Source organism: Oryctolagus cuniculus, chromosome 2 (assembly GCF_964237555.1).
Source record: "Oryctolagus cuniculus chromosome 2, mOryCun1.1, whole genome shotgun sequence".
Lineage (NCBI taxonomy): Eukaryota > Metazoa > Chordata > Mammalia > Lagomorpha > Leporidae > Oryctolagus > Oryctolagus cuniculus.
The window spans coordinates 170,641,303-170,661,505 of NC_091433.1; the positions used below are offsets into that span (position 1 = coordinate 170,641,303).

Sequence of the window (20,203 nt, forward strand, 5' to 3'; positions counted from 1 at the left end):
TTTGTCCCTTTGGGACTGGCTTAATTCACAGCATAATGTTTTATATATATGATATATAATATATATGATCATATAATTTTTCTTCTTTAGACTGCTCATACAGTGAATTATATGAATTGATTCCTGAATATTGAACCAACCCTTAACTCTGTATATGAGTGGAAAGCCCTTTGGATGGTGGTATAATATTTTCTTATGTAGAAGCAAATTCCATTTGCTATTTTGGTAAAGATTTTTGCTTCTATGTTCATTGAGTGATATGGGCCTGAAGTTTAATTTTCTTGTACTGTCCTTGTCTGAGTTTCATATCAGCTTGATGATGGCTTCATAAAATGAGTTGGGACTGTTCAATACTATTCACTTCTCTCTGAGTACTTGATTAGCTGCAGATTCTGATGTTTTCCTGTTTATTTGTCAAAATTTGACTCCTGATTGTTGTTCAATTCCCAAGTGTTTGGAGATTTCTCTGGTATTTTATGTTATTTGTAACTACTCCATTCCATTGTATTTGGAGATTATACCTGTAGCTATGTAAAATGCTGATCATTAACCAAAAAAATGCATTTTTATGTCAATTTCGTGGCCATTTCTTACCTTGGTGATAAGTAAAGTCTTTTGACTGGTAATAGAAATAATAGTAATAATAAATGACATAGTAAGAATAACAAGTAAATGTCAATTGACCACAGTCCAATCCTTCTTGTTTTGGCAGGCAGTTTGACGGACAGCTTGGGTAACTTGAAGAATCTTGTGAAGCTCATACTGGATAACATTAAGGTGAATGAGGACGATGCTATAAGGCTAGGTCAGATCTTTGTCTTCTCTAATGGTTGTATTAATGTAAGTTCAACAATAAGAATAGTTAGATTAAGACTGTTTGACCTTGCCGGTGTCTGTACAAGCAAGGATTTTTTAAAAATAATTTGTTTATTTGAAAAGGAGAATGACAGACACAGAGAGAAATTCTCCATCCATTGGTTCATTCCCCAGATGGCCACGACAGCAAGGGTTGGGCCAGGCTGAAGCCATGAGCCCAGAACTCCATCTAGTTTTCCCTATGGATGGCAAAAACTCAACTATTTGGGCTGTCACCTGCTGCTCCCAGGTGCATTAGCAGGAGGCTGGACGGAAAGTGGAGAGCCAGGAGGTGAGCCATCTGAAGTGGGATGTGGGAGTCCCAACAGCAGTTAACACCCTGCACCACGGCACCCACCCTGGCAACAATGCTTGTATGGATTTGGGAATTTGTGGCTTCCCTAGAGATCTTCCTGCATTTCCATTACAATACTTTGGCACTATTTTTTCCAATTGCATACCACTAGACTGTAACCCTCTGGGAGGATGAAGCCATGATATATTTTTAACTTCCCTCTCTCTGGTTGATTGGCTATATTTATATTTAAAGCATAGAAACAATATTTTAGAAGTCTATATGGTGGTTTCATAATTGAATGAAACTTCATAAACGAAGTGGAACACAAGAAAGAAAGAACGTGTATCAAGAAAACTTGAGAGGACTGGGCGTTGTGGCGCAGCAGGTTAAGCCACTGCTTGGGATGCCTTCATTCCACATCAGAGTGCCTGGTTCTAGTCCCAGCTTCTTCACTTCTGATCCAGCTTCCAGGTAACACACATGCTAGCAGACAACAGGCGATGGCTCAACTCTTTGTGTTCCTACAACCCATGTAGGAGTCCTGGATGGAATTCCAGGCTCCTGGCTTTGGCCTGGCCGAGTGCAGCTGTTGTGAGCATTTGGGGACAGAACCAGCAGATGGAAGATCAATCTCTCTCTTTCTCACTCTCACTCTCATTGTACTTTTCAAATAGATAAAAATAAATTTTAAAGAAAAGAAGACTTGAGGCATACAAGCAGCACACACAGCTTACTACAAAGAGGCAGGATAGCCTTGCAGAAGAGAGAAGACCCTTTCTTTTCTTTTTTAAATTAATTTATTTGAAAGAGTTACACAGAGAGAGAGGAGAGACAGAGAGAGAGGTCTTCCATCAACTGGTTCACTCTCCAATTGGCCACAATGACCGGAGCTGTGCCGATCTGAAGCCAGGAGCCAGGAGCTTCTACTGGGTCTCCCATGTAGGTGTAGGGACCCAAGCACTTGGGCCATCTTCTACTGCTTTCCCAGGCCATAGCAGAGAGCTGGATCGGAAGTGGAGCATCCGGGACTTGAACTGGCACTCACATGGGATGTTGGCACTGCAGGCGGCAGCCTTACCCGCTATGCCACAGCACCAGCCCCACGGAAAGACCCTTTCTGAGGCTGCTTCCCCAGCCCTGGCCGCAAAGGCCCTGATTTTCTTTCTGTTTCTTAATTCTGCTTGAGCCCTTGGTAAAATGCTCTCTTTCCTCATCCATGTTCTTTATCTTTCTGCTTCCTGCCAAAAGACAACTCTACCCTATAATTCGAACATGGCTGGGTTCTTTGTCCCCTTACAGTCGACACAAGAATAATCAAACTAATTCAGTATGCAGTAGACATTTAATGTGTGCCTATCAATGTCACAGAACAGCACAGCGAGGAGGTGCCTGAGAGCCCCTGGTTCAACTCATTCATTTTACAGAGCTGGAACACAGAGTGGTTCACTGACTTTCCCGAGGTCTTAAAGGTCAAGAAGTATCCCCCCGCCACACACACCACCAACAGTCTGGTTCCGCCATTAAGAAATCAGAATTAGAACGCATTAGCCATTGTTACATCGGTAACAACTTACTGTTTCCTAAGGCGTTCCTGTGTGATGGGCTAGACTATACACTAGGCAATTTTACATCCCTCACCTTGGACCGTCACAGCAGTCCCTCCATGAAGGTGTGATAATCCCTAATGTGACAGCTCAGAGGCTGGCTCACTTGCCCACACTTACACAATTAAGAAGGGGATGCAGCCATCCAACTGACTGCAAAACGTGAGCTCACAACCCCTGAGCTATCCGTACTCCAGGACGACAGTCACTTTCACTGAGCGCGGACTGTGCCCAGCCTCCTGCTAAATACCTAACGCACGGTATCTGCACGCTCCCCAAAGCCCGGCAAGGCTGGGGCCATCAAACCGGCCAGTGTATCTTCAACATAAGGACACTCATGACACATCTTAAGGAGCTATATTAGTGATTTCACGCCTAAGTCATCCTAAGCTCCATATTAGGTTTAATCCAAGAAAAAGTGCGATGTTAGGATGCTTTCAATTGTGCTCTTGATACACGATCACTCTCCCCCAGGGCCGAGCACTCACAGGCTGCGGTCTGCCTTACAAAGCAGCGCCACATCACGGCTCGTCTCCTTACAAAGCAGCACCACACCGCGGCTCGTCTCCTTACTCGATCCTCTGAGCTTGGCGCCCACCTCTCTAAGGTTTTGGAGGAGGTTTTTGTGAAGAGTTAGGGTAAGAACACACGTGGACATCCACTAGAAACGGTACACATCTACTGTGGTTTTTCTCATGCTGCCCAGAGAATGACCTTCACCTAAGTGACCTTTATGTGGTCAGGAGACTGGAAAGTGAGAGTTGAAAGAAAAATGATTCGCTCTGGCTCTCTGCAACTTGAGGTCTCTACAAAAAAAGAGCCTTGGAAGGTCTCTCTGTGCACTTGGCTTTGGTCTCCTTTTTAGTCCATCAGCCTGTGTTTAAATCAAGTGAACACAGGCCGGCGCCGCGGCTCACTAGGCTAATCCTCCGCCTAGCGGCGCCGGCACACTGGGTTCTAGTCCCGGTCGGGGCGCCGGATTCTGTCCCGGTTGCCCCTCTTCCAGGCCAGCCCTCTGCTGTGGCCAGGGAGTGCAGTGGAGGATGGCCCAGGTGCTTGGGCCCTGCACCCCATGGGAGACCAGGAAAAGCACCTGGCTCCTGGCTCCTGCCATCGGATCAGCGCGGTGCGCCGGCCGCAGCGCGCCGGCCGCGGCGGCCATTGGAGGGTGAACCAACGGCAAAGGAAGACCTTTCTCTCTGTCTCTCTCTCTCACTGTCCACTCTGCCTGTCAAAAAAAAAAAAATAAAATAAAATAAAAAAAAAATAAATAAAAAATAAATCAAGTGAACATGGCTTCCTCATGCGTTTCCTTCCCGTCTCCTTACAGCTGACACCCTGACAAACCTGAAGAAGACGCGTCTGTTACATTTGACCCACGTGTCCGACATCAGACAGGGAATGGATTACATCATCAGGTCTCTGACCGGTGAACCCTACGCCCTGGAAGAAATCCAGTTAGTGTCCTGCTGCCTCTCAGCAAAGGCTGTGAAAACCCTAGGTAACAGCTGGCTCCCTTAGCAGCGAGCTCAGGGTCGCAGAAGTGGGGGTACCTGGACATGCTGTCTCTCATAAGGAAAGCTTAACTGTAAAGGAAACAATAAAGACATCAAGGTAATATCTAACCTGTTTTTAATGAGTTTTCTCCATGATTGGAGGTAAAATTAATTAGCGATATATAATAGGACAGAATTTCAGAACAATTGAAGTTGTTATACTTTGAAGAAAAGGCCAAAAGAATAACATAGGCACGTGAAACCTGCCATATAATTCCTGCTTACAGATGTCTCAGTGAATGGATAAATAAAACCCTGAGAGGCAAAGCCAGGCATTAAGGGTTCTCAGGCCTCTGATTCCTGCCCACAAAACCCCACAACCTCCTCATTCCCTAGATGAAGACAGTGAGGATAAGAGTGGGGCGACTTTCCCATGAGGACATGACCAGAGTATCCCATGCTACTTCGGACTCTGTGTGACTTGCAGTTTGTTAGAACTGAGGACCAGCGAGCAGCTGCCCATCTTGCCTTAGCCATGGGAGGGGGGGTTGTGCCCACCAGGTCTCCTGAGAACCGTTAGAGAAGTCAAGCCACAGGAAGTTTGCATCTCCATCAGCCAACAGGATGAGGGCTCAGAATCCTCCTTGGGATAGTTAAAAACGCATATATAGTTCCTCTACATTTTGAATGACCTTTTTCTCCAGCTCGGAATCGTCACAGTTTGGTCCAACTGAGCATCTTGATTTATCGGAAAATTACCTGGAAGAGGATGGAAAGGCTGCCCTCCAGGAGCTGAGTAAGGACAACGCAACCCCACACAGACCCCCGAGTGTGTGCCCGGGGCAGTGGGACAAGCACTGCAGAGCCCTGAGCTCTGTGTGCCCTGTGTGCCTTCCTAGGGAAGGTCCTTCAGCCCTCTCTTTAACTGCCCTTACAGTGCAGCCCTGTGTCATTCATTCATTTATTTGAAAGGCAGAGTTACAGAGAAAGAGAGGGAGACACAGAGAGATCTTTCATCTACTGGTTTACTCCCCAAATGGCTGTGACAGCCAGAGCTGGGCCAGGCTGGAGCTAGGAACTTCCTCCATGCCTCCTACTTGGATGGAGGGGCCCACCAAGCTCTTGGGCCATCCGCCACTGCCTTCTCAGGCGCATTAGCAGGGAGCTGGATCAAAGTGGAGCAGATGAGACCTGACCCAGCATACATATGGAATGCCTGCATCGAAGGCAATGGCTTAACCCGGTATGCTCAATGCCCACCCCAGTCCCATGTCTTTTGAGTGAGAGTTTGCATCTGCTTATTGTCTGAGAGTAGGCAAATTTGCTTAAGGAATTAGTGGTAATGATTCTTAAGGTGTGGTAGCAATATGTGACTATGGTTAAAAAACAAAGAGTGCCGAAACCTCTTATAGGAGATTTGTCTCCTAGTAACATAAGAGGAATCAAGTCAGGACTGAGCGAGATTGTCTGTATGTTATTGTTGAATGCTGGCTCAGTAGCACACACAGTGGCATTCCAGTAGTCTGATGTTCGTACGTACTTATCTACTTCCATAATAGCAAACAGAAGACAAGTTGATTCTCATTGCAGATCCAGTAGGCTGGCGGGCCACAATACGTAACCATCACTCCTCCCCCCACGCGCCGTGTTCCTTCATCTGTTTGAGAATGATCCAGTCCCTGAACCCACTCTCTGTTTCTTCAAGTTGATAGGCTGGGCACCCTGGCTCAGCTCACTGCACTGATGCTGCCCTGGTGCTGTGATGCGCGTCTGCCTGGCCAGCCCGCTGGAGCAACTGTGGGGCGCCCCGCAGCTCGTCAAGCTCGGCCTGAAAAACTGGAGCCTCTCAGATGCCGAGATTAGAATTCTAGGTAGGTGCACCTGCGTGTGTGCACAGGCGCACACACACACACACACAGAGCCAATAGAAAGGGGATTGGGCATTAAAAAGTTCTTTAGGTGGTTTTATTTGGTCCCTTTATTTTATTTAAGGGATTAGATGACTTACAATGCTAGCCCTCCTTCAGGTTTCTCAGCATTTTGCCTACAGAATTAAAGGCAAAGCATTCCCAGTGGCTGACAAGGTATATTACACAGCTCTTAGCAGCTGCCCCTCCCAGCCCTAACTGCTTGGATTTGGTGAACTCCTTCCATCTCTGGAGATTCATAAGTCCTTCACTGAGTATGTAATGCATCGAAAAGTAGACATGGGGTGCCAGGAAGGGAAGGGAAGGGGGGAGAGGGAAGGGGGAAGAGAGGAAGAGAGAGAGAAAGAGAGAGAGAGAGAAAGAAAAGAAGACCTGCCTGTGTCTTAAAGAGAAAAGCAGCTGGAAGCTGGAATGTCTCTTATGACCTACTGTTGAGGGTCATTTCTAGTCATTTCTAGTCATTTCTGCTATGTCCTATTGGTTACACTGGTCGCTGCTACCCAGTGAGGGAGGGGACAGCTGAGGGGTGTGAACACAGGCAGGTTAGCATCATTGCAGCCACCTCACTGGCTGTCACACTAAGTGAAGGATCGCTGAAGACAGCCTTGACCACCATCATTTCCCTCCCAGATTTTTATTTTACTTGAAAGTCAGAGTTATAGAGACAGAGATCTTCCATCTGCAGGTTCACTCCCCAAATGGTCGCCGTGGCCGGGGCTAGGCTGGGCCAAGGCCAGGAGCCAGAAGCTTCTTCCGGGTCTCCTGCATGGGTGCAAGGGCCCAAGGACTTGGGCCATCGTCCGCTGCTTTCCCAGGCCATAGCAGGGAGCTAGATTGGAAGTGGAGCAGCCAGGTCTCGAACCAGCACTCATTCGGGATGCTGGTGTTGCAGACAGAGGCTTTATCTGCTACGCCACCACGCCAGCCCCTCCCTCCCAGATTTCCGCGCACAGCTTTGCGGCATCCAGCGCAGCCAGACCACCACCCATTTCCAGGACGTTCCCCTCTTCCCCAGCTGAGGCTGCACACATTACCCAGAACTCTGTCCTGCTCCTTTTGTAAAGCCTTTCCTCCCGGAGACACCTACCTCACCAAAGCCTTAAGGGTTTTGCCTTAAAGGTTTTGCCTTCCTTAATGGTGCTTCAAGTTCTGATCTTTCTTTCCCTTCATTCCTAACTCCGCTTCCACTTCCTCACTCTCTCAGCCCCTTGATCTCATCCTGGTTGAGTCTTCCAGGCCCTTCCTCTATCTGGGTGATGCTGGAGGCTCGTGGCTTCGTGACAGACTAATAAGCTAAATAATGACGCATCCCTCCCAGGTAACCCGCGTCGTGCAGGGAGGCCCTTGGGGAGTGTCCAGATCACCATCTTGAATTTTGTGTCAGTGGAATCCTGCAGTATCTGTCTATTCTTTTGTATCCACTTCTTTTTTTTTTTATCTTTTTTTTTTTTTTTTGACAGGCAGAGTGGACAGTGAGAGAGAGAGACAGAGAGAAAGGTCTTCCTTTGCCGTTGGTTCACCCTCCAATGGCTGCCGCAGCCGGCGCGCTGTGGCCAGCACACCGCGCTGATCCAATGGCAGGAGCCAGGTATTTATCCTGGTCTCCCATGGGGTGCAGGGCCCAAGCACTTGGGCCATCCTCCACTGCATCCTCCACTGCACTCCCTGGCCACTCCCTGGAAGAGGGGCAACTGGGACAGAATCCGGCGCCCCAACTGGGACTAGAACCTGGTGTGCTGGCGCCGCAAGGCGGAGGATTAGCCTAGTGAGCAGCGGCGCCGGCCTTGTATCCACTTCTTCCACTCAACATTGTGTGTGAGATTCACCTGTTCTAGCTATGTGGTTCCAGTTTCTTCTCACTGCTGTGCCATGTGACTATTCTATAGCTCATCTTCCCATTGTACCATTGATGGATATTTGAGTAATTTCTAGTTTCTGAATACTATGATCGTATCGACAGATCTCTGTTGAGTCTGCACCCAAGAGTAGTATTTGTATTAAAGGCAAAGAGTATGGATCAACCTATGTTCAGCTTTAAAAAACAAGCCAGTTTTCCTATGTGCTTGTATCCAATATAGGTCTTTGTTTTTGCTTATTGATTTGAGAGCCAGAGAGACAGGGAGAGACAAGGGTGGTGTAGGGGTGGGGTTCTGTCCCCTGGTTTGCTCTCCAAATGCCTCCAGAGGCTGGGGATGGGCCTCAGTCAGAGTCAGGAGCCAAGAACTCCATCCAGGTCTCCCCTGTGGGTGGCAGGACCAATCACCTGGGCCATCACTGCTGACTCGCAGGGGCTGCACTGGGAGGAAGCTGGAAATGGGAACAGCCAGGACGTAATACAGGCATCCCAACCAGCAGCTTAACTTCCAGGCCGAAACCCACGCCCCACGCAGGTTTTTAAGAATCAGACCACTACCCATTAGGAATTCTTTATAACCCATGGAGAGCAGATTTCTTTATTCTGGATTCCAGATTATTTCTTGCATATGAATTGTGACAACGTGTTCTTATGTCTCTGACCTGCAAAATTGTGACACCTTTGAGTACAGGGCTCATGCCACTGGACTTGGTATTGAGTGTGCAGTTGTCTTTGGGTATCAGTGGGGCACTGGATCTAGGACCATCCCCCAACAGATACAAAAATCCATGGCTGCCCAAGTCCCTTACATGACGTGGCACAGTATTTGCATAGAACCTCTTCCTGTATACTTTAAATCATCTCTAGATTACTTATAATACCTAACACAGTATAAAGGAAGTATAAATAGTTGTTATACTGCATTGTTTAGAGAATAATAAGAAAAATAAATCTGCATAACCTCAGTAAGGACAAAATTTTTAAAAAACGACTATTTCTGTCTTACTTATTTGGAAGGCAGACTGACAGAGAAAGAAAGAAACCGAGACAGAGAGAGAATGTTGTTGGTTCACTCCCAAAATGGCCACAATAGCCAGGGCTGGTCCAGACTAAAGCCAGGAGCCTGGAACTCCCCAGGTCTCTCACATGGGTGGTGGCAACTCAAGTATTTGGGCCATCATCTGTTGCCTTGCAGGCACATTAGCAGGAAGCTAGGTCAGAAGTGGAGTAGTTGGGACTTGAACCCAGGTACTCTGAAACAGAATATAGGCACTGCAAATAGTGGCTCACACCCCCAGACACAATTTCTTTTTCCCAAATATTTTCTGTTCACAGTTGGCTGGATCTTCAGATGAGCAACCTGCAGACACTGAAGGTCAAGTGTATATCCCAAGGGCATGTTCCTAAATATTTGTTGGATGAATGAGCAAATGAACGTATATGAGTCCCACAATTGCTCTGAGGTATAAGCTCTGGTGTGTGTGAGTTCTTAGAGCCTCTGGCTTTCCTAGACTAAACGCTGTTTTCTGGTACATAAAATCATGCCCTCAAATCTAAAACACACGTATGTGATTTCATACCCTCTTTGCAATATGCAAACCAACCAACTTTCAAACTGGAAGCCTCTACTTAACATTTCCTGGCTGTGGTCCCCATGGGTGCAGGCCCGGCTTAGGGGTTCCCAGCCCCATTTGGCAATGGCATACGTGGAGAGACACAGTAAGCCTTGAGAGGGGATAATAAAATGCAGACTGGTGATAAGAGATGGAGAGTCTAATGAAAGAAAGGCCACGTGGGGTGATATAGGGAAGAAACACCCCATGGCGCGGGCCATGTACCATGAAAAACAGGGTGGCTGAGATGCACCGCAGGTGTTTATCAAAGGTTTTAGACACTTCCTGGTCCTCACAGAAACTTAGTCTCCCCGCCCCCCCTTGCCAGGAGTGGTTTTTTATTGTCTCGATTTTCACACCTCTCCAAGTCCAAAGGCAAGTCCTTGACTTTTTCTAACCTCATTAAAAGTTCCTTCCATGAGGCTCAGGCCACCTGCCTGGGCCAAGTTCCTTCCATTTTTATTGCTGTGAAGGAAGAACTTTGGTCACTTTTTAGTGTTCACTGGAGACTTTGGCTGTCTTCCAGAATTCCTTGCTCTCTAACTCCTGTCCTTAGGATTTCCTTTCCCACATGAAACTACTCAACCAACATAGGACCTTTCTTTTCAGAGATCTTCCCTTATGCTCTGCTGAACCAATCCACTCTATGAGCAAGGAATGGCCCATTATGGAAATTCACTTAAAATTGCTCTACTTCCTTGTTATTAAATTCAGATATCCCACTCTCAAACCACACCCCCCTACATTCCCATCTTACTTACTCAATGGCTCCTAGTCATCAGTTTTTATTAATCAACGCTTCCAGTCCATCGACCCTACAACTTCCTATTTCTCAGCCCCTTTCTCCTGGACTCTCCATTCCACCTGCTTCCCACGCTCCCTCCATGGGAACACTGTTCAGTACCACAGGTCAACCTAGGGTGCGGAGGGGAAATGGATGTGAGAGTGAATGAGGGATGATGTCTCTGATTAAAGGAAGAGATGCAGAGAGAAAATGAGATGTGGGATGTGAGGGGTGAAATGAAATACAGTGGGTGGGGCGTACTTTCCTGGCAAAACTCCAGGCCTGGTTTTCTCTAATTTTCTTTTTTTTGCACCTACACTCAGGCTACTGGGAAAAAAGTCACAATTTAGCAGATAGACACCTTACACGCTTGTACTGACAAGCTTCCACAGAAACATTTATCACCAGATGGGAAGCAAATACTGTATTAACAAAACTTGTGGCATATAGCAAAAACAGAACTTGAAGAAAATTCTCATAGTCTTAAATATCATCAAAATACATCAAAAAAGGCTGAAAATTAATGTTAAGTTTCTAATTAAGAGCCAAGAGATCAGCATAAATCCTAGAATAACAAATCAGAGTATAGGTCAATAAAATAGAAAACAAAAATACAGCAGTGCCCCTCTTATCCACAGTTTTGCTTTCTGCAGCCAGGAGTGATCTAAACATTAAATACAAACTTACAGAAATAAACAAGTCATGAGTTTTAAATGCACACCATTCTGAATGGCAGGATGAAACCTTGCGCCACCCTGCGTCGTCGCAGCATGAAGAGACAGGGCTGATTCTAAGTTCCTATTGCTAGGCCAAAGGAGCAAGTCTCAAATGGCTGTGTAACGTGTGATTCCAATTATTTGACATTGTGGAAAAGGCAAAAACTACTGTGATAGTCAAAATCCTCAGAGGTTGCCAGGAGCTTAGGAAGACAGGAGGAAGAGTTGAACAGGTGCAACTTGGGGATTTTGGGGGGCGGTGGAGCTTTGTGGTGTTATACTGTAATTGTTCATGCATGACACCATTTATTTTTCAAAACCCACAGAACTTTATAGCACAAAAAGTGAAGCTGCATGTATGCAAACTAAAAATCTTTTAGGAGGTCTGGAAAACCTTTTTTTTTTTTTTTTTGCTAACTTGCCTTTAAAAAATTTTTTTTTTTAATTTTTTGACAGGCAAAGTGGACAGTGAGAGAGAGAGACAGAGAGAAAGGTCTTCCTTTGCCGTTGGTTCACCCTCCAATGGCCGCCGCAGCCGGTGCACCGTGCTGATCCGATGGCAGGAGCCAGGTGCTTCTCCTGGTCTCCCATGGGGTGCAGGGCCCAAGCACTTGGGCCATCCTCCACTACACTCCCAGGCCACAGCAGAGAGCTGGCCTGGAAGAGGGGCAACCGGGACAGAATCCGGCGCCCCGACCAGGACTACAACCTGGTGTGCCGGCGCCGCAAGGTGGAGGATTAGCCTAGTGAGCCGCGGCACCGGCCGGAAAACCTCTTAATACAAAACAATCCAACAGGAGCAAGTATTTAACGTGGCAGTTAAGACGCCTGCGTCCGACATCAGAGAGTTTGGGTCTGATTCCTGGCTCTATCCCCTGACTCTAATTTCCCACTAACGAAGGCCCTGGGAGGCAGTGGTGATGACTCAGTGGCTGAGTAGCTGCCATCCACATGGAAGAACCGGCCTAAGTCTCAGCCCAGTCCTTGTTGTAGTAGGCATTAAGGGCCCGAACCAGTGCATGAACGCATTCTCTCCCTCTCCTTCCCCTTCTCCCTCTCTCCCCTCTTCCTCCCTCTCTATCTCAAATATATTTCAAAAACATTTTAAAAATCCAGCTGAATCAACCTCACTTAAAGGGATGAAGAGAAAAATACTGACCTAAATAACTTTGGAAACAAGTTTTCTCTAAAAACTAAAGGTACAGAAACAATATGAAAACCCTGCACTCAGATGTTTTAGGGCACAGTATCCCACAGGGACGCAGGCTGACAGTGTTGATACTGCCTATGCATACACCGCAATTGAATGGCTGAGTGTATGTGAGGCAAACGGCAGGAGCCAGGTTGTTTTCTGTTAGGGTGGGAATTTACAGCAAGAGGAGGAGGCTAGGATCATCCATGCAGTCATGGATTGCAGTTAGAGACATCAGTTTGAACTCTTAGCTTAATATAGATACAAATTATTACATGTAGAAATGCATATACACATAACACATGCATGAATATGTACATTCACAGGCCATCCTATACACGTACATATATGTCTTTGCTTTGTCCAGTGAGCAGGCATAAAAACAACTACACACCAGAAGCAATGAGTACACCAAATACCCAGATTGTGGTTTCCAATTCCATTTTTCAATGAAAGCAATCAGGGAACTTTGGAGAAATTGTATTATGAGGTCAGGAAATGCAAGTGATGAGTCTAGAGCATCTCGCAATCTCAGAAAATGAGGAAGTACCAAAAACCAAGAAAATCCAACTTACAATGATAGGGTGACATAAGAACCAAATAAAATACTCAGAATGGCCAAAGCCAGAACAATTTGACTAGCAAAATAAAGTTGTAATGGATTATGTTCCATAGCATAAAATAAATATCCATGAGTTTGTATTATTATATAAAGATCTGAATAAATAAGTGGTAGAGCAGAGACAAATATCTCATGTAAAAGAATCCCAAAGAGTTATGTAGATACTCCACCATGAAAAGTGGAGCCTAACTCCCATGCAAATACCAGCTTAGTTAACATGGAAAGATATCCTGCATACATGGACTGGGAAAGACTTAATGTCACTAACATGCAGTACTCCACAATTTGATCTACAGACTCAATGCAAGCCCTACAAAGACCCCAGCTGGCTTCTTTGCAGTAACTGACAAGCTCATCCCAAAATTCATATGGAAATTCAAGGTTAGCTAAAATAATCTTTAAAAAGTAGACAAAACAGATGGATACACACACTTCCCAATTTCAAAACTTACTACAAAGCTATAGTAATCAAGACAGTATGGTACTGGTATAAAGATATATATAGGGGCTGGCACTGTTGCTTAGCAGCTTGCAGCACCAGCATCCCATATGGGCACAGGTTCACATTCCTGCTGCTCCATTTCCAATTCAGCTCCCTGCTAATGTGCCTGGGAAAGCTGCAGAAGATGGCCCATGTCCCTAGGCCCCTGTCACCAATGTGGGAGACCCGAAAGAAGTTCTTAGCTCCTGGCTTCCACCTGGCCCAATCTCAGTGGTTGCAACCACCTGGGGAATGAACTAGCAGATGGACGATCTGTCTCTTCCTCTCTCTAACTCTGCTTTTCAAATAAATAAATCTTTTTTAAAAAAGGATATATATATATATACACCACTGCATATCCATATGTAGAGAAGGACCCCTATCTCATAATATTTACAAAATTTAATTAAAAATGCACCAAATACTCACATATAAGAGCTAGAACCATAAAAGTATGTAAAAAATATAGGAGTAAATCTTCATGACTTCTAGTTAGGCAAAGCTTCATTAGATATGACAACACAAATCAGAAAAGAAAAAAAAAATCAGACTTCAATAACATAAATCATTGTGTTTTAAAGGATACCATCAAGAAAATAAAAATATAATCCACTCAATGGGAGAAGATTTTTGCTGATAAAGAACTTCTATGAAAAGTTCTACTATCTAGAATATTTAAAGAATTCTTAAAATAGACAATCCAATTTTTTAAACGGATAAAAAAAACCCTCAAGATACTTTCCCAAAAGACATATAAGTGGCCAATAAACACTGGGAAAGACATTCAACAGCATTAGCCACTACAGAAATGCCAGTATAAACTACAATGAGATACTAGCGCACACCCACTAGGATGGCTACAATGAAGAAGACAGATAGCAGCAAGCGGTGGCAAGGATGTGGAGATGGCAGAACCCTCATATGGTGGTGCTTGGGAGGTAACACCCTGCGGCTACTTAGGAAAACATTCTGGGAGTTCTCCCAAAGGTTAAACACAGCTACCAAATGACTCAGCTACTCCGTGCATAGGCACTTAAGAAAATTAAAGTCTATGTCCACACAAAACACTACTTTTCATAGCAGTGAGTTTAATAACCCAGAAGTGAAGTAGCCCAAATGTCCAATGGATAAACAAAACATGGGATGCCCATACAACAGAGTATTACTCAGACAAAAAATAAAAATAAAAAAGGAATGGAGTACTGAAACATGCTATTATTATCAAGGATGAGCCTTGAACGCATCACAGTGAGTCAAGTCGCCGAAGCGCACCTATTGTTTGATCCCATTTATAGGGATTTTCCAAAGTGACTCCACCCACACAGAAAGAGGATGAGAGGCTGCCAGGGAATGGGAGGAGGGGATGTGGCAGCCAGGAGCGCCTAGTAACTACAGAGCTGCTTTTTTGAGATAATTGAAATGTTCTGGAATTAGTGGAGTACAACTTGGTTTCTATACTGAAAGACACCATATTATATGCTTTAAAAGGATGAATTTTACGATATAGAAATTATACCTCAAAAAATCAGCCCTGGAACTAAAAAGTATGTCCTAAACAGTGTCGTTTTTTAAAAAAGCTATACAGTACTTGTCAAAGTCATCAAAACCGAAGGAAAGGATCAACTCAAGGCAGAGGAGGCGTTACCTCCGGTCAGGAACAAGGCAGCCACGTTGCCGTCCACGCTCTTGTTCGCAGGCCGGGTGAGAGTCATGAGCGGGCGAGCAGGTGAGCAGGTGAATCAGAGAATGAGCCCATTCTGAGCACCTGAGAACCATTAAGCTGGCGAGCGAACACTGAGCCCTTCCTGCGCCTCCGTAGCGGCACCTTACATAAACTGTGCCAAACCTCGTTTTCCTCAGCCCGCCCGTTCTCCACACATCCCAGTTCACAGAGGACGGGCTGTTTCCTCTTCTCCTCCAGCTACATCATGGGACCCGCTTGCTGTCTGGGGGAGCCTGTTGCAGCAGGGCGTCGTGTCCCAGCCCTGCCCTCATCATTTCATCAGTTATGCCCCTCATCACGGGCTCCCTCCTGTCGATTTTGAAAGTTACCTCAATCTCTCTCTTTTTTTACTGAGAGGCGCAGACATATTTTCCCATCTGCTGGTTCACTTCCCCGCACGTGCACCAAGGCTGGTGCTGGGCCAGGCAAGCCGGGAGCCTGGACCACAGTCCAGGTCTCCCACATCAGCGGTGGCCACTCAATGACTGGAGCAGGCACCTGCTGCCTCCCCAGGTCTGCATTAGCAGGTGCACGGAATCCGGAGTGAAGCCAGTGTTCAAATCCACTTTAGATGGGATGCCAGCCCCTCCCCTTTTAAATTAAACCCAGAGTCCTGTCTGCCCCTGTAGTGACCATTCTCTCTCTCCTCTCCTTCAGGGTTAAAGTTCTTGGAAATTGTACATACCTCCACCCCGTCTCCTCTCCCTGGTCCTCTGCTGCTTCCAGCTCGGTCCGACCCTACACGTGCACATGGTTAATGCAGCGGCCACCACGCGTGGAACTTGCTCATCGCTCTGCGGGGGTGGACGCTGGGCTCGCGCCTTTTCAGAACACTTCCTTGACTTCTGTGTCGCCTTGGCTACTTCTCCGTTTCCTTTGCAAAGGCAGCTCCTTCACCCAGGTGTTCAGTGCTCCCGGTTTTCCTGAGAGCCTGCTCCTAGGCTCTCTGTTCTCCCTCCGTGATTTCTTTCAACCTCAAAGCATTAATCACGCACACCTCTAGCCTATAAGCAAGCTGAGACTACCCGACAGAAATCCGTGCCGGCTCAGAATCTATTTCATCTGTTACAACAAAAACCCTTTGCTTTTTCGAACTGAAATGTTTGAGGCTGAGCTCTGTTATCCGGCCTGTTCTCAAAAAGAGAGAGCTGCACAGATCCTGCTCACGGTTCCAAAGCTTGGGGTAAATCCTTAGTCTCATCATTCTGCCACATGGAGGCTGCCATCATATTTTTATTTTCCAATAACTCATTCTTATTCTCCAATCTTTTTTTTTTTTTTTTGACAGGCAGAGTGGACAGTGAGAGACAGAGAGAAAGGTCTTCCTTTTGCCGTTGGTTCACCCTCCAGTGGCCGCTGTGGCCGGCGCACCGCGCTGATCCGATGGCAGGAGCCAGGTACTTATCCTGGTCTCCCATGGGGTGCAGGGCCCAAGCACTTGGGCCATCCTCCACTGCACTCCCTGGCCACAGCAGAGAGCTGGCCTGGAAGAGGGGCAACCGGGACAGAACCGGCGCCCCAACCAGGACTAGAACGCGGTGTGCCTGCGCCACAAGGCGGAGGATTAGCCTAGTGAGCCGCGGCGCCGGCTCTTATTCTCCAATCTTAAAAATGTAACCTATTTTGTTGAGTGGATGCAGTAACCTTTTTTTAAAAAAATAGATTTATTTATTTATTTGAAAGGCAGAGTTAGAGAGAGGGAGAGACAGAGAGATCTTCCATTCACTGGTTTACTCTATGAATGGATGCAATGGCCAGGACTAGGTAGGCTGAAGCCAGGAGCCAGGAGCTTCATCTGGGTCTCCCACATGGGTGCAGGGGCCCGAGCACTTGAGCCATCTTCTGCTGCTTTCCCAGGTGCATTAGCAGGGAGCTGGATCAGAATTGGCACAGCCAGGACTTGAACCAACACTCTTGTCAGATGCCAGCGTTGCAGGTGGTAGCCTTACCCATGACACCACAGCACTGGCCCAAATGCAATAACTTTTTACTATGTCTGAAATCACTGTTTTTTTTTTCCCCCTTATGTTGCCTCGTGCCATGGTTTGAATGTGTCCCCCCAAAAGCTTAGTCCTCGATGCGACAGTGTTGGGAGGTGGCATCTGATGGGAGCTTGTTAGCTCATCGGGGCTGAATCCTCATTAAGGGGTTAAGGCTGATTACGAGGAGGGCTGGAGGCTGCCCCTCTCCCCCTCCATGCCCTTCTGCCATTCTCCGTGAGATGCTGCGGCAAGAGGGCTCCAGCCACGTGCTGGCCACTCAGTCCTGGCCTTCACAGCCTCTGGAGTCGAGAGCCAATACCGTATGGCATTCTGACACCTGATTTCTCCTTGGCTGGCGTTTAGTCTTGCTCTCCCTTGTTGGAGGCTGTTCTTAAATGTCGCAGAATCCTGTACTGTTCTCTTCCCATTTCAGGGTGAGGCCCAAGTGGACAGGAAGCTCTGGGTGTTGGAGGGAGGGGTGACTTTTTGACTGATCAGCATCATGATAGGGTGATCAGGTGAGCTCTTTGTAGGGCCAGTCCTTGGCAGCAGCGCAGTTTCTCCTGGGAAGGCTCCTGGAGAGCAGAGAACGGAGCCCCATGTTCTGGGAGCCCTGTTGCTTTTGTGTGCTCCCAGGGCACCCGTCTTGCCACACCCGCAGCCCGTAGCCATCCAATTACTTCATTTCACTGATTCTTTAAACAATGTATTTGAGAGGAAGAGAGACAGAGATTCCCCATCCACTGGCTCACTCCCCAAATGCCAGCAATAGCCCAGGATGGGCCAAGTTGGTACCAGGCATCAGGAATTCAACCCAAGACTCCCATATGGGTGGCAGAGGTCCAACTACTTGGGCCATCACTGCCGCCCCCTAGGGTCTGCATTAGTAGGAAGCTGGAATTGGCAGCTGGAGCCAGGACTTGAACCCAGGCACTGCAGTGTAGAACGTGAGCGTGTTTAGCACTAGGGCGTTTGCCCTTGCTCCTTCACGATGCGTCTCTGCACTGTGTGGCAGGACCAAGAAGACGGGGACTGTGTGTCCTGTTCACATGGCCCCAGCACCCAGCACCATCTGGGCTACTCAGTACACTGAAGGAATCATTGCTAAGAACTCTGGCACTGGCTCAGGTGAACCACAGGGCGATACCGGGGCTCGGCTTAGGATACAGGAACCCTCGGGATTAGAACCCGTCCACCTACAGCATCGGAGATTTGGCCTGGAATCCCACTCAAAGCGTTTGCCGTCTCCACAGGGACAGATGCACTGCGGATTAAGTGCACAAAAGGCATGCCCCTGGATTATAAAAAACGCTGCCTTTTCTCGGTGCCTCTGCTTCCACCCATTCTAATAATGACCCGAGAAGCTCTCTTCCGAAGCAGACGGTGGTACCTGCGCAGAGGCACCACCTGAGGGTGTGACGGGCTTCGGAAGCCCCTTGCCGGGCTGCCATCTGTTCTGCCACTCAGAAAGGAAGAAGGGACTGCCCTGGGGGGAAGCCGCCTGCAAGAGGCACAGCAGCTGCGCCACGCTGGGGAGCACACGGAGCAGAGGCCATGGCAGACAGGCCACGGGATGTCGAGGGCAGGGCGAGGCCACCCGCAAGGGCCGAAGGGAGGAGGGAGTGAAGACTGTGTCCCAGTGAGGCCGGGCACAGGCTCAGCTGCAGTAACAAACTGAACTATGCTGTGGCGGGGATTGCCCTCTTGTGAGATGGTCTGGGAATGAGCCGCCCAGGCAGGTTGGGCTGGCTTTGGTCTGCACAGTCACCTCCATTGCTTCAGAGTGCTACCATCTTTGATTTCACGGTCATGGCTGGTCACGGCCTCACGAGTGTTTCAATCCAGACCAAGGTGGCAAAGTGGAAGTGGAGAGCTTCCTCTGTCCCAAAGGCACAGAGGTGGCATACATCACTTCCACCCAAACTTTCTTGGCAAAAATTTAGCCACGTCTGGCAGCAAGGGAGGCTGGGATAGGAGAGGCCATATGCCCCGATAAAACTCTATGTAAGTGGGTTGGGTGTTTGGCCCAGCAGCTAACCCATATTGGAATGCCTGGGTTTCAGAACCAGCTCTGCTCCCGACTGCAGCTTCCTGCTAGCGTGCACCCTGGGAGGCAGCAAGTGCTGGCTCGCATAGTTGGATCCTGCCACCCACGTGGGAGACCTGGGTTGAATTCCTGGCTCCTGGCTTTGGCCTAGCTCAGCCCCAGCTGTTGTGGGCATTTGGGGAGTGGAACCAATGGATGGCAGCACTGTCTTTCTCTCTTGGCCTCTCCCTTTCTATCACTCTGCCTTCCAAATAAATTTTTTTAAAACAGATTTATGTATTTATTTGAAAGACAGTTACAGAGTGAGAGAGAGACAGAAAGAGAGAGAATCTTCCATCCACCTATTCACGTCCCCAAATGGCTGCAATGAATGGCTGGGCCAGGCTGAAGCCAGGAGCCTGGAACTCCACCCGGGTCTCCCGCATGGGTGGCAGAGACCCAAGCACTTGGGCCATCCTGCACTGCTTTCCTAGGCGCATTAGCAAGGAGGTAGATCGAAAGCAGAGCAGCTGGGACTCGAACTGGTATCCAAATGGGAAGCTGGCACTGCAACTCACAGCTTAGCCCATTGCACCACAACGTCAGCCCCCAAATAATCTTTTTTCTTTTAAATGAGAGCTCAAAGACGGTCTCGGCGGCAAGGTAACCTGCATAGTTGAGGCCGGAGGAAGGCAGAAGCCCCCGAATCCTCCTCCTCGTCTGCCATTGCCTGCTTACACACGTGAGCACCTTCACGAAGGCCTCGCAGGGCCCACTCATGTTAGGGCTGACGGGGACCCGATGGGCTCTGTAAACTCAGGGCCTTGTGATGGGGCTGCAAGTCCCAGCTGACACTGACTGATGACGCAAGCACCTAAGCCACATGCAGTACTTGCAGTGGACAAACTGCACAAGGCCACACGGGGGCATCTGCCCCCAAAAGCAGACTCCCCCCCAGGGACAGCCAGCGAGCACCCTTACTGCAGTGGCTAAGGGTAGATGGTGGCAGGGCACACCTGGTCCTCTGA

General features: G+C 47.7%; 1 protein-coding gene across 1 annotated transcript in view; it reads left to right on the plus strand.

Moving 5' to 3' along the window:
- NLRC4 (NLR family CARD domain containing 4) overlaps positions 1 to 20,203 on the plus strand; it is a 48,543-nt gene that overhangs the window by 26,654 nt on the left and 1,686 nt on the right. The window contains 6 exon segments of the mRNA XM_070069493.1: positions 713 to 805; positions 4,088 to 4,258; positions 4,958 to 4,987; positions 4,990 to 5,049; positions 5,959 to 6,022; positions 6,024 to 6,124. Of these exon segments, the coding sequence (XP_069925594.1) occupies positions 713 to 805; positions 4,088 to 4,258; positions 4,958 to 4,987; positions 4,990 to 5,049; positions 5,959 to 6,022; positions 6,024 to 6,124 (519 nt within the window).